Below are 15,887 nucleotides of genomic sequence, written 5' to 3'. Positions count from 1 at the left end.
TGACGACTGACAATCTCCTTCCACCCCTCATACCCCACCCCACCCCCCCTTACCGCTCTGCCGTCCTGCCCAACCACACGAGCTACTTTTTTTCTCCCGATGTTTTTCCTCCTTCTCCTCCCCAGTTGTATCCGGCCAATTACCCCACTCCTCCGAGCCGTCCCGTCTCTGCTCCGCCCCCCCCCCCCCGCCCCCCAAGACTACCACATGCCTCCTCCCATACATGTGGAGTCGCCAGCCGCTTCTTTTCACCTGACAGTGAGGAGTTTCACCAGGGGGGGACGTAGCGAGTGGGAGGATCACGCTACCCCCCCAGCCACCCCCCCCCAAAAAAAAACAGGCGCCCCGACCGACCAGAGGAGGCGCTAGTGCAGCGACCAGGACACATACCCACATCCGGCTTCCCACTCGCAGACACGGCCAACTGTGTCTGTAGGAACGCCTGACCAAGCGGAGGTAACGCGGAGATTCGAACCGGCGGTCCCCGTGTTGATGGGCAACGGAATAGACCGCCACGCTACCCGGACGCCCCACCACCACCACCACACACGAGTGACGTTGTTAAGAGACGGCGAGAGCGGCACGCGCGTTGCAGGCAAACACGCGTGACGTAGCCAATCACAGCAGCTCACCGCTCCGCCACTGGCCACGGACCCGCTCCAGCTCTGCACGAACACAAGCGGTTAAGCATCAAACAGGCGACCCGAGTCTCGGGCACGCTGTCCCGAACCCTCTCCGGCACGCCGCCATGACAGACAGGCCGCATCAATTATACATCACTACGAAACTAACCCACACAGGGAAACGGAGGGGAGAGAACAGAATGTCTCCCTTTAATGGTCCGTTCCTTTCTCTCTCTCTCTCTCTCTCTCTCTCTCTCTCTCTCTCTCTCTCTCTCTCTCTCTCTCTCTCTCTCTCTCTCTCTCTCTCTCTCTCTCTCTCCCCTTTCACAGCCCTCCGTCATCTCTTTCTATCCCTGGCCTGTAGCCTGTCAATGATGGTGGCAGAAAGGTGCGAGAGACAGCGACACAATGAGAGAGAGAGAGAGAGAGAGAGAGAGAGAGAGAGAGAGAGAGAGAGAGGAGAGAGAGAGAGAGAGAGAGAGAGAGAGAGAGAGAGCGCTGAGAGAAAGAGAGAGAGAGAGAGCGAGAGAGCGCGCTTCCACAGGCACGCAGTCTAACACAAACATTTAAACAGCTTGATGGTGTGTGCGTGGGGGGACTGGGACTGGGAGTTGGGGTCGCGGGGGGGGGGGGGTTCAGAAACGCGGTATTTGCTTAAGAGGAGGAATAAGTGGACCACTGAGAAACGGAGATGAGCCCTGGCGAAGAAGAGTGGGTAGAAAATGAGAGAAGCAGAGAATGACTTTCCCCTGCCGTACAAACAAAGGAAATAGAGAGAGAGAGAGGGAGAGATTTTTGAGAGCCGGAGAGAGCTTGTATGTTAAATGTGTGCGCGCGTGCGCGTGCGCGCGCGTACGTTATCAGCCCTTTTATGTTAATTACATCATCCCTTTATCGTGCCCGCCACAGGCACGTGAAAGTGCATGGTACGTATGTATTGTTCTAATCATAAATTGAGGGTATTTGTGTTGCCCCACCACAAGGTCACGAGGACAACAGTCTGGTCATATTCAGTGTGCTGAATGCAGATGTGAGGGCATTTGCTTAGAGTTAAGACTTGGGGGTTGCTAGGATATTACAACAATAACAATAACAACAACAACAATAATAATGATGATGATGATGATGATAATAATAGTAATAATAATAACAACAAAAACAATAGTAATGATGATTATAATAATAATGATGATGATGATGATGATGATAATAATAGTAATAATAATGATGATGATGGTGATGATGATGATAATAATAGTAATAATAATAACAACAACAAAAACAATAGTAATGATGATAATAATAATAATGATGATGATGATGATGATGATGATAATAATAGTAATAATAATGATGATGATGATGATGATAATAATAGTAATAATAATAACAACAAAAAAACAATAGTAATGATGATTATAATAATAATGATGATGATGATAACAATAATAAAAATAATAAAAATAATATAATAATAATAATAATAATAATGATAACAACAACAACCAGGAAGTTGATCTTAATTTGCTGGGGGAAATGGTTGGGCTAGCCGAAAGTGTTGTAAGGTGCTTACTGGATGGTTGCTAGGGCATTAGTAGGTGGTTTAAGGTGCATAGCAACCACAGGACATCCCATGACAACCAGGATGGAGCCCATGGAAACCTGCGACCAGCCAATCATATCCAGCCGATGACGCAACACCCCCCTTGCATGAGTTACAAGATGTCAGCCGTTCGTTCCCTACGGCAGGAAATGCACAGTAAAAGTTTACTTCGTTTCTTTCTCTATTATTATTTAAAGAAGAGGGGGAAATTTGGGTGAATATATTCGCACATCCAGCCAGTAATTTGTGGTACACAGGACGAGCCAACCTGAGCACTTCAGAGGGCTTTACTTGAGGACTAGCCGGGTAATGGCCTATAGGTGCGTCACGTGAAAAGGGGCAGAGGGATTTAAGGTGGTATTTATATTATTTGATTTGTCATGATTATTACCCAGCCACGGAGGATGCACGAGCCAGTGCACTCTTAGTGCCAGCCCCGAGATTTATAATGATTAGACGAGGCACGAGGACCGCGTATATGTAGCTGTGATTTATTTATATATTTATTTATTATCTGCAGACTTCCTCAGTGTGCACGCATGCTATGTATGGGTCTGTCCGTATGGGTGCAGAGAGCAGATGCAAACAAATGTCAGACTGCTGTCTTTTAATTAGTGACTTAACTTAGATAATAGTATACCATTCTGGGTCAGCAGGCACGCACACACACACACACACACACACCACACACACACACACACACACACACACACACACACACCACACACATACACACACACACACTGCCTGCAGGGCTCACTCAAGCAAGCCCTATTCCGCCACTGACTCGTATACATTATCAGCTATCTTAATGGATACAATGTTTCCACACATATCTGTACTGTAGATGCATATACACACACACACACACACACACACACACACACACACACACACACACACACACACACACACACACACACACACACACACACAGACACACCACACACACACACAAACCAAACCAGTTCCTATCTGCCACATAAAAGCCCGTTATGGATCACTTCCTGATCACAACGCCACCCCTGCCAATGTTCAACTTCCTCATGGCACCGGTGAACTGAAGCGGTGGATTGTTGCAGAGATAACGAGAGAGGTGAGGGGGAGGGGGAAGGGGGGAGCTTGCAAGGGCAAAAGAGAGAGAAACTTTATTGTTCCGCTTAATGACAGAAAGTCACCGGAGGTAAAGGTCAGTAATAAAATCCGGATCTGGAGCACTCGGGGACTCAGTCGTTGCAGAACAACAGTTGTGTGGAGGAAGGCCGCATGGATGCTGTGGCCTGTCTGCCGCGTGGCACAGCTAGTCTGCTTACACTTATACCACTTCTCCCTGTCCTAACTAGAAGAAACAGTGTGTGTGGCGATCGTGCTTGAAGACACGTTTTGTGTTTCATTGACTTGACGAACAATCTGTCAGATGAGTCACGCGGATCTTCTGTAATAGGGATTCTATTATGAGAAATGTTGATTGAAATATTGATGATGATGATTCATTTTGCCACTACGGGGACTTGGTGGTGCACAGTTGTCGTGATAAAAAGACAACGAGCAGAAGCAAAACAGCGCCCAATTCAAAGTTACAGTCCCAAAGACTTGTCCCGTCCTCCCCCAACCCCTTTTCTCCCCAATTGTATCCGGCCAATTACCCCGTCTGTGCTCCGCCCCCTCTGCCGATCCGGGGAGGGCTGCAGACCACCACGTGCCTCCTCCGATACACGTGGAGTCGCCAGCCGCTTCTTTTCACCTGACAGTGAGAGTTTCGCCAGGGGGACGTAGCGCGCGGGAGGATCACGCTATTCCCTCCAGCCCCCCCCGAACAGGGCCCCGACCGACCAGTGGAGGCGCTAGTGCAGCGACAGGACACAAACCCATATCCGGCTTTCCACCGCAGACACGGCCAATTGTGTCTGTAGGGACGCCGACCAAGCGGAGGTAACACGGGGATTCGAACCGGCGATCCCCGTGTTGGTAGCAACGGAATATACGGCCGGACGCCCCCAAGACTTGTCTTGTTACGGACACCTATGGTGGTACATGGCTGTTGTCTGAGCAGCCCTCATCCCAGAGATCCAGCAGAAATGAGACCGGAGTCTGTTGTGTCTGCACTTTCCCCGTGCCACAGAAACAAGCCAGGGTGGAAAACTGGCTCTCAGCTGTTGATGCTGCGCTGTTGTGCTGCGGAGCTTTCCGTTGCATCTGCTAGCTCACCACAACTTCACTTCTTCTTCCAACTTCCCGTTTTCTGCCTTCTCCCTCCGCGCACGGCGGCTATGCCGAAGGCGTAAAGCGCTGCGGGTGGTGTAGCGCGGCTCCCCTGCAGTCACGTCAGGGTGGGGGACTAGAAACAACACTCAAGACCTCCGTATTCCTGTATTAGTTGCTCTACTGACGTTACCAGCAACAGCAAGTACCAAACAAGCATGTATTGGCAGGTAAATCTTCAGGACCCTTTCATCACCTACGTCACACACAGTATGCGCGCGCATTTTGGCCAGCGCAAGAGGCGGCTTCTCCATCTCCAATCAAATGCAGAGCGCGAGCGGATTTTGAGCGATACTTGCGTTTGTAAAATGTCGCCTTGTTGTGTTGTGGGCTGCCGGAACAGGTCTAGCAAAACCAGAGGTATCAATCCTATATACACACCTACAAGACCATACATATAGACCAACAACAAACACGCACATGTGCAACATGCATGGCCACGGCGTGACCTCGTATAAACTGCGAATAAAGCAGATGGTAAGAGAGTCTATTGGCACTTCCGCTTTTCACGAGTGTGCCGAGTCTCCCCCGTTTAGTCCTCCTTTACTACGCATATTCAGTCTTCCTCGACTACGCCGTCTTTGCCCCGTCATGTCGGTTCTCGGGTCTACTTTTTCGCCGCCTCTCGCCGGTGTTTCCAAAAACACTTCTTCTGTCTTCTTCTTCTTTGTCTTCCCTTCACCACTCACTCCTCCGTCTCCCCCCGCCCCCCCGCGTCACCCCACCGGCTCTCCGGCCCCTCCGCGTTTCCCACAGTGCGCGTTTGAAAGTATCTCTCTCTCTCTCTCTCGCTATCGCCATCTATGTTCTTCTCCCTTCTCTCTTTCTGCGCCTGGCGCCACACTCCCCTTCCTCTCGCGCGCGCGTCGCTCGATCAGATACAACGTTGCCAACAACAGGCAACGTGTTTGCTGGTTCCGCGGGGCGCAGGTGCCGCCGGTCCACGCGCTGTGACGACACGTCCTTATCGCCCGAACCCGGCCTACAGATGGAAACCAGGCGATGTCCCGCTGAGAGCATTAATGATTAATACGCTCTTCTCATCAGCGTGCTCACTGGCCTATGAACGACCGCCGCATTTCAACGAAATGTGTGTCTGGGCTGGCTGTTGTTTCGTTTTCCGTTTTTTTTTTTTTGTGCAATGTTCCTGTGTGTGTGTGTGTGTGTGTGTGTGTGTGTGTGTGTGTGTGTGTGTGTGTGTGTGTTTGTGAGAGAGAGAGAGAGAGAGAGAGAGAGAGAGAGAGAGAGAGAGAGAGAGAGAGAGAGAGAGAGAGAGAGAGAGAGAGCACAGCACGACAGAAGGCAGCCACCAAGTGCTTCTTCATATTAGCAAGATGACAGAAATCACACTTTCATGAAAAGGCACGTTGTCAGAAAGACAACTCTGCCTCGTCAACACACAATTTAACACACATTCTCAACCAAGCGCGCGCGCGCACGCGCACACCATTTGTGAAAAGCTGGTACCCTAAAGCCAGCAAAGTAACAAATGCACAAATAGGGACCCCCCCCACCCTCATTCTAACTTTAAACACCCCTCTCTCTCTCTCGCTCTCGCTCTCTCTCTCTCTCTCTCTCTCTCTCTCTCTCTCTCTCTCTCTCTCTCTCTCTCTCTCTCTCTCTCTCTCTCTCTCTCTCTCTCTCTCTCTCTCTCTCTTTCTCAGACACACAATTGGAAAGGAAATACTCATCCAACTGGCTGATCCACAAATCTTTCTAACGCACATGAAGTCATTTATCTTTCACACCCAAGTTAACCCTTCTCTCTCTCTCTCTCTCTCTCCCCCCCCCCCCCTCTCTCTCTCTCTCTCTCTCTCTCTCTCTCTCTCTCTCTCTCTCTCCCCGGAGTCCAAAATAAATCGCCCTTACCTCTGTGTCGGTCCTAGCGGTGTCTCTTTTACGCAGCAGTAAATCCCCCTTTTCGCGAAGCAACACCCGTAAGTCCGCGTCCTCTCGGAAGCGCGTGTGACTCCGCGTGTCTCAGCGAGACGCTTCCCAAAACCGGCTCCTGCGCTCCGGCGCAGCCTTCGTCTCCATGCGTACGCGCTCCTCACACATGCCGCCGCTCGCACGCCCGCACCACTCTGACTGCCGGGCGGAGGGGGAGCGCGACTGCACGCGGCGTGTCTGTGCGTGTGTGCGTGTGTGTGCGTGTGTGTGTGTGTGTTTAAACCCGCCCCCCTTTTTTCCTCGCTCTTCCCCTCCGCGCTCGCGCACACACACACACACTGCTCTCTCCCCTCCCTCCCCCCTCCACTCTCATCTCTCACTTTGACCCCCCCCCTCCTCTCTCGCGCTCTCGTTCGCCCCCCCCCCCGCCAATGTGTGTCCTTTCTGCGGGGCAACAGAAACATCCTCCAGCGTTTCAGTGTGAACGACTTGAAAACCTGTGCGTTATAAATACTCAGTGAGGGTTTTTCTCTGAGACGGTTTCCGTTTTATGAGCCGGATGCCGGATTACGACAAGACGCATCAGTCTGAACGTCAGCTGCCGGGCTGGAATGTGAACGGGATAAATGTGGGTTTTGACAATCAGATCTCTCGTTGAACATCTGTGTTGGGGGACAGATCCCCTCTCTGCTGCTCTGCCTGAGCTCTCTCCCCATTTGTCTCCGTTAAAGGGTTTTTAGGGAGCTGTTCTGGATCCCACGCGAGGGTCTAAGGACAGGATGTTGTGTTGCTGTAAAGCCCCTTGAGGCAAATTTGTAAATTGTGATAATGGGCTACACTAATAAATGGACTTGACTTAACTTGACTCTCTCTCTCTCTCTCTCTCTCTCCTGCTCTCTCTCTGACTCTCTCTCTTGCTCTCTCGCTCTCTCCTGCTCTCTCTCTCGCTCTCTCTCTCTCTTGTTCTCTCTCTTGCTCTCTCTCGATCTCTTGCTCTCTTGATCTCGCTCTCTCTTGCTCTCTTTCTCTTGCTCTCTTTCTTGCTCGCTCTCTCTTGTTCTCTCTCTTGCTCTCTCTCGATCTCGCTCTCTCTTGCTCTCTCTCTCTTGCTCTCTTTCTTGCTCGCTCTCTCTTGCTCTCTCTCTCTTGCTCTCTTTCTTGCTCGCTCTCTCTTGTTCTCTCTCTTGCTCTCTCTCGATCTCTTGCTCTCTTGATCTCGCTCTCTCTTGCTCTCTCTCTCTTGCTCTCTTTCTTGCTCGCACTCTCTTGTTCTCTCGCTCTCTCTTGCTATCTTGCTCGCTCTCTTGCTCTCTGTCTTGCTCTCTCGCTCTCTCTTGCTCGCTCTCTCTTGTTCTCGCTCTTGCTCTCTCTCTCGACCTCTTGCTCGCTCTTGCTCTCTTTCTTGCTCGCACTCTCTTATTCTCTCGCTCTCTCGCTATCTCGCTCGCTCTTGCTCTCTCTCTTATTCTCTCTCTTGCTCTCTCCCTCTCGCTCTCTTGCTAGCTCTCTCTTGCTCTTTCTCTTGCTCGCTCTTTCTTTTGCTCTCTCTTGCTCTCTCTCTCTCTCTCTCTCTGTCTCCCCCCCCCCCTCCCCCCGGCTTGCCAGTTGACTCCCAGTATGGGTGCTGGGTCCGGGCCTCTAAGCCCTGACGTGTCCTCTGCTTAATTGCTTGCTCCCTGACCCGGAGTTCCACACCCAAAACAAAAACCCACACACAAGCACACATGCACTACAAAACCCAACCACACATCCGGGCTCACCTAGAGGTCCACTGTCCACAGAATAACACCTAAACAACACGTGTTCAAGAAAAAAAACATGCCTCCCAAACTCAGTAAAAAACAACAAACAAGTACATGTAAACTGCCGCACGCAGCTGACATGCTAAATATGACTTAGCACGGGTTCGATGACACACTTAAAAACTAGCAGTCGTTGTTTTTATTAAAACTTGCTTCAGGTCGTGTGTTAAGCTCGAGTGATGAATTGTTTTCATGTCTAAAACTGATTTATACCAAAGCAAAGCTGTACACGGCAGGAGTCTGCAGTGTGGATTCTGCACCTTGCTGACCTGCTGTTTGCAGGTTTCACCACATCAGTCTGGCAGTTTATTATTCCTCATGGCACGGTACACAGAAAGGTCTTCATCATCAACCAGATTCGTGACCCACTTGCCACCTCAGATCAGGAATCAGGAACACTGTATTTCACGTCGCATGTCGTGGACTTCCCTACATGGAACAAAACGAAATGTCGCTTCCCTCAACCCACCGCAGTGCAACACAAAGGCACAAACAAATATCCAAAAACTACACAAGACTTCTACAACACACATACTAACACATATACCTAAACTAACACATATATTGCAAACTACACAAAATCACTGTCCAAGGGAACGAACGCCAGCCAGGATGACTGCTGGAACTGCCGGTCTGCATGGGCTAGCGGTTAGCTTAGCCTGCCCCGCCTCCGCGTCCTGTTAGACCGCCCACGGTGCTTCCTCCTCGGGCGCTACTCCAGGCAGGGGCCGTGGTCCTTGGGCCCACCGGACGCAGCAGACCAAGCCCCCCCCCCCAGCCGATCCAACGCCAGCTCTCCCAAACACACACCCTCGACACACCTCCCCGCACTCAACACAACGACACCAAAAACACCACAGTCAAAGCAGGCGAGGCCGCCGCCAGACCGCCCTCGGTGTTATCGGAACTGCCGGTCCGCATAAGCTAGCAGTTAGCTTAGCCTGCCCCGCTTCCGCGTCCTGTCAGACCGTCCTCGGTGTTACCTCCTCGGTCGCAGCTCCAGGCAGGGGCCGTGGTCCTTGGGCCCACAAGACGCAGCAGACCAAGCTCTCCCAGCAGATCCAGCGCCAGCTCCCCCAGCCGTCAAACGAAGACAAAACAAACGCAGACGCGGACAAAGACACTGCATGGACGGTACTGGGTGAGGCCGCCGCAAACGTGGATTCGCGCCACCATCCTCCCACACCGGAAGTGGAAATGTCTAGAGATTTAGATGTCGTTGGACAGTCGTAGTTTTTCTCAGCTTTGAAGCTGTTGTGTTGTAATGAGGAGCATCCCACCAAGTCAAATTCCCTGCATACCCAAACTTAACCAGACTGTCAGCAAAACTCGAATGACTGTGAACTTTCCCCAGAGGAGGCGCACAGCGAGTAGCGGTGGTAGTTCAGTCGACTGACGCACTTCCTTGAGAACCACATGCTGTTCTCACATCGGGCTTCCGAGCTAAAGAAAAACCACTTTATTTGGTCATTGTCTTCTTACAAAGAAATTTGTTTTCTGCATTTAACCCATCCTATTGTATTGGGGCGGTGGGCAGCCGCAGCGCCCGGGGACCAACTCCAGTTCTTTCCACTGCCTTGCTCAGGGGCACAGGCAGGAGTATTAACCCTAACATGCATGTCGTTTTGAGGAAACCCACGCGCACACAGGAAGAACATGCAAACTCCATACAGAAAGGACCCGGGATGGACTGGGGTTCGAACCCGGGACCTTCTTGCTGTGAGGAACCAGTGCTAACCAATGGGACACCGTGCTGCCCAACTACTTATGGTTCATTTTGTATTTTCAGGTTTTTGCCACCGTTTTAAACCGAACCCCTTGACTCAACACTGCAGCATTCTCGGGCTTTCAGTAACGAAAGCAACAGAAGCACGAGTTCACAAAAAGGGTTTCGCTAATTCTCTTTCCTTTAGCTCCCACGTGCAACACGCACGTGCGCGTTTATGGCGGGCAGGTTTCAGTGGCTGCGCGGCTTATGGGTCCACCTGCATGCCATGAAAATGAAAGCTAGCGAGTTTCACCCTGAATGCTGCCTCTTGTCCGAGACCCTCCTCACAGACTGTTCTGTTCTGGGGTTGCACCTGCACCGCGGCCAGGCTACCCAGTGTACACAGTTTACACCAGTTATTATTTTTTTTCCAGAGTAAATCACGTTTTGGAAATTAAATTTCACGCTAAGTGCCACAACGCGTCATTTGTGTGTCTTTAAACTCTGATAATGGAGTTGTGTGTGTGTGTGCAGCGTGTTCTCGGTGGGTGCTGGGCGCCTGCGCAGGGATATCCAACCAGACCTCAACATGATCTCCATCGCAGCAGTTGGACGTGACGACAGTAAGACGAGGCGGTGTGTGGAGGACAGAGAGGCGTTACGTAACACTGGCAATGCGAAATGTCTGGAGACATACATTTAAGGACAGACATCCACTTTCCTGTGTCCCTTGTATTTACTGTGGCTATGAATGATGGCATACATGGACATCTTTTGGATGAGAGGATGAGGTTTTGTGAAACACTGTGCTGGTTTTACACATCTGTACACATTTTTCTGCTTCCGGTGTGGGAAGATGGCGGCGCGAAGTCATGTTTGCGGCGGCCTCACCCAGTACCGTCCAATTCTGCCCCTTTTCCACTGCATGGTACCGGCTCGACTCAACTCAGCTCTATTCGCTTTTTTTTGGTTTTCCATTGGGCAAAAGTTAGGGGGGTACCTGGTACCGGGTACTTTTTTTGGTACCACCTCCATCAAGGTTCCAAGTGAGCTGAGCCAATCATAAAAGGTGACATGAAAATACCACTATAAATAAATGAATAAAATGAAATAAAATATAAATGTAAATAAATATAAATATATGTATATTTATTTAAATATAAATAAAATCTTTAAAAAAAACTAGTCAACACGCCCACAAATGACCAGCGGGGCTTCGCCGGGAGGGGGTACTATCTGCAGTGGAAAACGAAATCCCAAAAAGTAAAGCGAGTAGAGTCGAATAGAGTAGGGTCGAGTTGAGCCAGTATCATGCAGTGGTACCATCTTCGTTTGATGGCTGGGAGAGCTGGCGCTGGATTGGCTGGGAGAGCTTGGTCTGCTGCGTCCGGTCAGGCCCAAGGACCACGACCCTGACCAGAGCTGTGCCCGAAGAGGAAACACCGAGGGAGGTCTGACAGGATGCGGAAGTGGGGCAGGTTAGGCTTACTGCTAGCCCATGTAGACCGGCAGTTCCGACAGTCATCCTGGCTGGCGTTCGTTCTCTGGACAGTGGAAGTTTTGGACTGTGTTGCACTCAGTGAATTGTGTTGTTAACTGTTTGTGTTTGTGTTTGTTTTTTGTTTTTTTGTTGTTTTTTTTTCTTTTTGCTTTGTCCTTGTATAACCAAAGTGAGAGCTGTGTCCGCATTCTCGGCACAAAGTCAAACAAACAGGTGTTCGGTGGGTGTCGGACTCCGCCAAGGTTGTCCCTTGTCTCCGATTCTGTTTGTGATATTCATGGACAGGATCTCAAGGAGCAGCCAAGGTGAGGAGTGTGTCCATTTTGGGAACCTCAGAATTGCATCTCTGCTCTTCACAGATGATGTGGTTTTGTTGGCGTCATCAGAACGCGACCTCCAGCACGCACTGGGGCGGTTTGCAGCTGAGTGTGAAATGGCCGGGATGAGAGTCAGCACCTCCAAGTCTGAGGCCATGGTTCTCTACCGTAAATGGTGGATTGCTCCCTCCAGGTTGGAGATGAGTTGTTGCCTCAAGTGAAGGAGTTCAAGCTTCTCAGGGGCTTGTTCATGAGTGAGGGTAGGATGGAGCGGGAGATTGACAGGTGGATTGGTGCAGCATCAGCAGTAATGTGGACGTTGTACCGGACCATTGTGGTGAAGAGGGAGCTGAGCCGGAAGGCAAACCTCTCGATTCACCAGTCAGTCTGTGTTCCAACCCTCACCTATGGTCATGAGCTTTGGGTACTGACCGAAAGGGTGAGATCGTGGATACAAGCGGCTGAAATGAGTTTCCTCTGTAGGGTGTCTGGGCTCAGCCTTAGAGATAGGGTGAGGAGCTCGGACATCCGGAGGGAGGTCGGAGTAGAGCCGCTGCTCCTTCGCGTCGAAAGGAGCCAGGTGAGGTGCTTCGGGCATCTGATCAGGATGCCTCCTGGGCGCCTTCCTTTGGAGGTTTACCGGGCACATCCAACTGGGAGGAAACCCCGGGGTAGACCCAGAACTCGCTGGAGGGACTACATGTCCAAACTGGCCTGGGAACGTCTTGGGATCCCCCAAGAGGAGCTGGAGGGACTACATGTCCAAACTGGGGAACGTCTTGGGATCCCCCCCCCCCCCCCAGGAAGAGCTGGCTGGCCTTGCTGGGGAGAAGGACGTCTGGAGTGCCCTACTTAGCTTGCTGCCACCACGACCCGACCCCGGAGAAGCTGCTGATAATGAAGAATGAACGAATGAATTTTTTGGCTTTGTTCTGTTCTTGTAGGTTTTTGGTGGTGTCATTTCTGGGAAATTTGGGACATGTGTTTTTGTCCTTTGTCGTCGCACTGCTGTGGGGCCGGGGGAAAGCGGACTTTTGTTTCTTTCGTAAATCGTTCCTGATTCTCGATTCCTGAAAACTCTAGAGTCGTCGAGTTGCAACACCCAGCCCATGCAGCCTGTATACACACGGCATTTGAATCTGTAACTGATGATTCCGCAATTTTCTATTCCCCAAAATGACATAACACGTTTTAGCTTTCTCCGGACCTGTTATATCATTCACAAAACGTCTAGACCAAGAAAGAGCCCGGGCCAGAAGCCCTGGGAGACAAAAGGCGGTGTTACGCAACACGCGATTCCTCCCGAGCAGCCTCCGATGGAGCCGCTGCTTGAAAGTATTCAACATTTAGAGAAGGGAACATGTCGGGACGAGTGACAGGGTGGGTATAACTGCTCCACCCAACAAAGGACTTGTCACATCCACCACAGGGGAGGGACAGGAGTGGCGCGCACTCACGCGCGCGCGCAAACACGCACGCGCACGCACACACACTCAGCACCCCCTAGGCACGAGGTGACATTTCCTCACCAAACGCAGACAAAAGCTGTGCAGCTCCTCCTGTGTATCACCATTCGTTTTGCGTTGGGTGTGTGTCTCTGTGTGTGTGTGTGTGTGTGTGTGTGTGTGTGTGTGTGTGTGTGAGTGTGTGTGTGTGTGTGTGTGTGTGTGTCTATATACAGTATGTGTCAGCCTGTCAGTGTCCGTCGTACCTATAAAGACCTTGTTCCTTTCCCAGTCAGACGTTCCTCCCTCCCTCTCCCTCCCTCTCTCCCCCCTCTCTCTCTCTCTCTCTCAGTCCATCTCTGTTGTTATCCAGCCACGTATTTGGATGCAGAAGAAGGTCACGTCCCGCTGAGAGCCAACTGAAACAGGAAATAAGCAAGCCGGGAGGATGTACAGCTATTTCGACACATGTTCCCACACTCTTACCCAAACATGCTGTTATTGGACAGTAATGCGATTATCCGGGGAGTGGAGAGGAGGCGGCTGGCGGTTGCAGCCGATCCAGAGCAGTGGCTGACATGGCGTGTTGATACACGCCACGGACTGAACAACACCAATTAAAGGTGGATGGGTGGCATGCAAGTTGTGTTTTTTAGAGGTTTGTCGGTTGCATCGGCCTGTGCTGGGTTTTACGAGTGTTTTGGCATAGCTGAACAGATGGGTGCTTTCTAAATCCCACAGGAAGACCTGAAATCCCGGGGGGGTGGGGGTGGTGGGGTTCTGGTTGTTTTTCCATCATATGAGCAGTGACCGGTTACAGTAGTGAGGGGTTAAAGTTCACAGATCAACTACAGTCTGTGCAGAAGGTGCAGTGTGTGTGTGTGTGTGTACAACTCTACACCTGAGCTGAACACGGCCTTTTTCTGACTGACAGACCTCCCACCTGTCGACTGTTATCATACGTTACCCATATTGTGCGTCTCGGTCGGTGGCGGTTGGGTGTCGGGGCGGCATTATCAGGAAGGAGGTGCAGGAGCAGGCATACAAATCGGGGGGTGGGGGTGGGGGGTGGGCCGCTGCTACTCCAATTTTGTCCAGTGCTCACCAGACGATATTCCATTTCCTTCCCCCTGCCATTTCCATCACTGTTGACGTTCATGAACATGGTATCTACAAAAAGGCACACGAAAAAATGGCTCGCGCAACGCGGCGAGGAGGCCCGTTCTCCTGCCACGTATCCGCCCACCTCGCCGGATCTGATAAAGTCATTATCGCCAGCCTCGTGAAGGCAGAGGATGAATAATGAATCTGCTGCTGGGCCACAATAGGTAGCAGGTAGCAAAGATAGCAGGCTGGGGGCCTGCTATCTTTTCTTATTAGACCTCGCGTTAGCTACCGGTTGCTATTATTATTTTTTTACCGCTTAAGGTCATATCAGCAAATCCCTGTCTGGCACAGTTAAATTCTCCGTTAACGTGGGACACCCCTGTGCAAGCACTCACAAACATGCATGTATATACGAAGGGCACAGGTTTGAGCGCATGAAATTACACATGCAAGCATTCACTCAAGCTAATATGAAAATGTAAGAAACGGAAAGCACATAAAATGCAGACACAAACACACACATACCATATGAGATGACATGACATGACATGACATGACATGGCATGATATATGCTATATGATGACATGACATGACACGACATGACATGACATGACACGACATGACATGGCATGGCATGATATATGCTATATGATGACATGACATGACATGACACGACATGACATGACATGAGATGAACCCACAGGCCACATGGCTACAACATGAGCCCCGCTGTTTTAGCATATACTTGTTTACATTTTCTGTCAAGATAAATACCCAAATTGAGATATTAATTGATTACATATGTTAGTGTGTCTGTTATGAAACTAACTGACGCCAAATTAACATTTCAACAACTTTTAACACCATTTTTCAAACAATTCAAAATGGCCGCCGTCCAACGCCTGTAAGTACTGCAACGCGTCAGTGGTAGTCACTGCGCGTCTGTAACGGCGTCTGTAACCAGACATGTTGGCAATGATCAAAAATCAAGTTTAGACTATTACTCTCCACTGGAGGACGCTAGCGTGTTTCTTGGACAGAGCAACGAACTTCACGAAGGACATGACGCGACCAACACGCGTCATAAATATTGTCATGACGCGCACGATCACGCGCAAATTACGAGACGGTCCTGTTGACCGTCCGTGGTCGTTTTAGGTTGATCATATTGTAACGTGCATGGATAAGAAGACACGCTGGCCGCTGGCTCGCGGGTCTGACCCTTTAGTCTAGCGGTTAGCGATGTCTCCTGCTGTGCGGGCGATAAGGGTTCGCTTCCCGGCCGCGGCAGTTCCTGTGGTTGCGTGTCCCCCCGAATGCGCTACAATATCGTAACTCTTAATTTGTGCGATTGATCGAAAACTCGTTTTAATGCAAATATACGCAATTTTAGGAGCACTCAGGGAGCGGCAGGTCTGTATCCTTTTTTCTTTCAACAACGTTGTTAAACTTTGAAAATCCGAAACGGCCATAATGACCGTCTTGGTTAGGCCCGGTGCTAAAGTGGACGAAGCCAAGCGGCGGGGAATACTCACCGGAGGGAGGTGGGAGGAAAAGGGCGGGAGAAACATCCAAACGTGCCGAACAGATTTGCTGGTGGCACCGCTCCCGCTGCTGCACGGTCCGTT

General features: G+C 50.7%; 1 protein-coding gene across 1 annotated transcript in view; it reads right to left on the bottom strand.

Annotated features, from left to right (window-relative positions):
• tiam1a (TIAM Rac1 associated GEF 1a) overlaps positions 1–14,316 on the bottom strand; it is a 90,086-nt gene extending 75,770 nt beyond the window's left edge. The window contains 1 exon segment of the mRNA XM_056284335.1: positions 14,257–14,316. Coding sequence (XP_056140310.1) covers positions 14,257–14,316 — 60 coding nt within the window.
• Positions 14,317–15,887: the final 1,571 nt, after the last annotated feature.

Source organism: Lampris incognitus, chromosome 8, assembly GCF_029633865.1.
Source record: "Lampris incognitus isolate fLamInc1 chromosome 8, fLamInc1.hap2, whole genome shotgun sequence".
Lineage (NCBI taxonomy): Eukaryota > Metazoa > Chordata > Actinopteri > Lampriformes > Lampridae > Lampris > Lampris incognitus.
The sequence above is the reverse complement of the archived record's forward strand: the minus strand, read 5'-3'. Positions and strand labels throughout refer to the sequence as shown.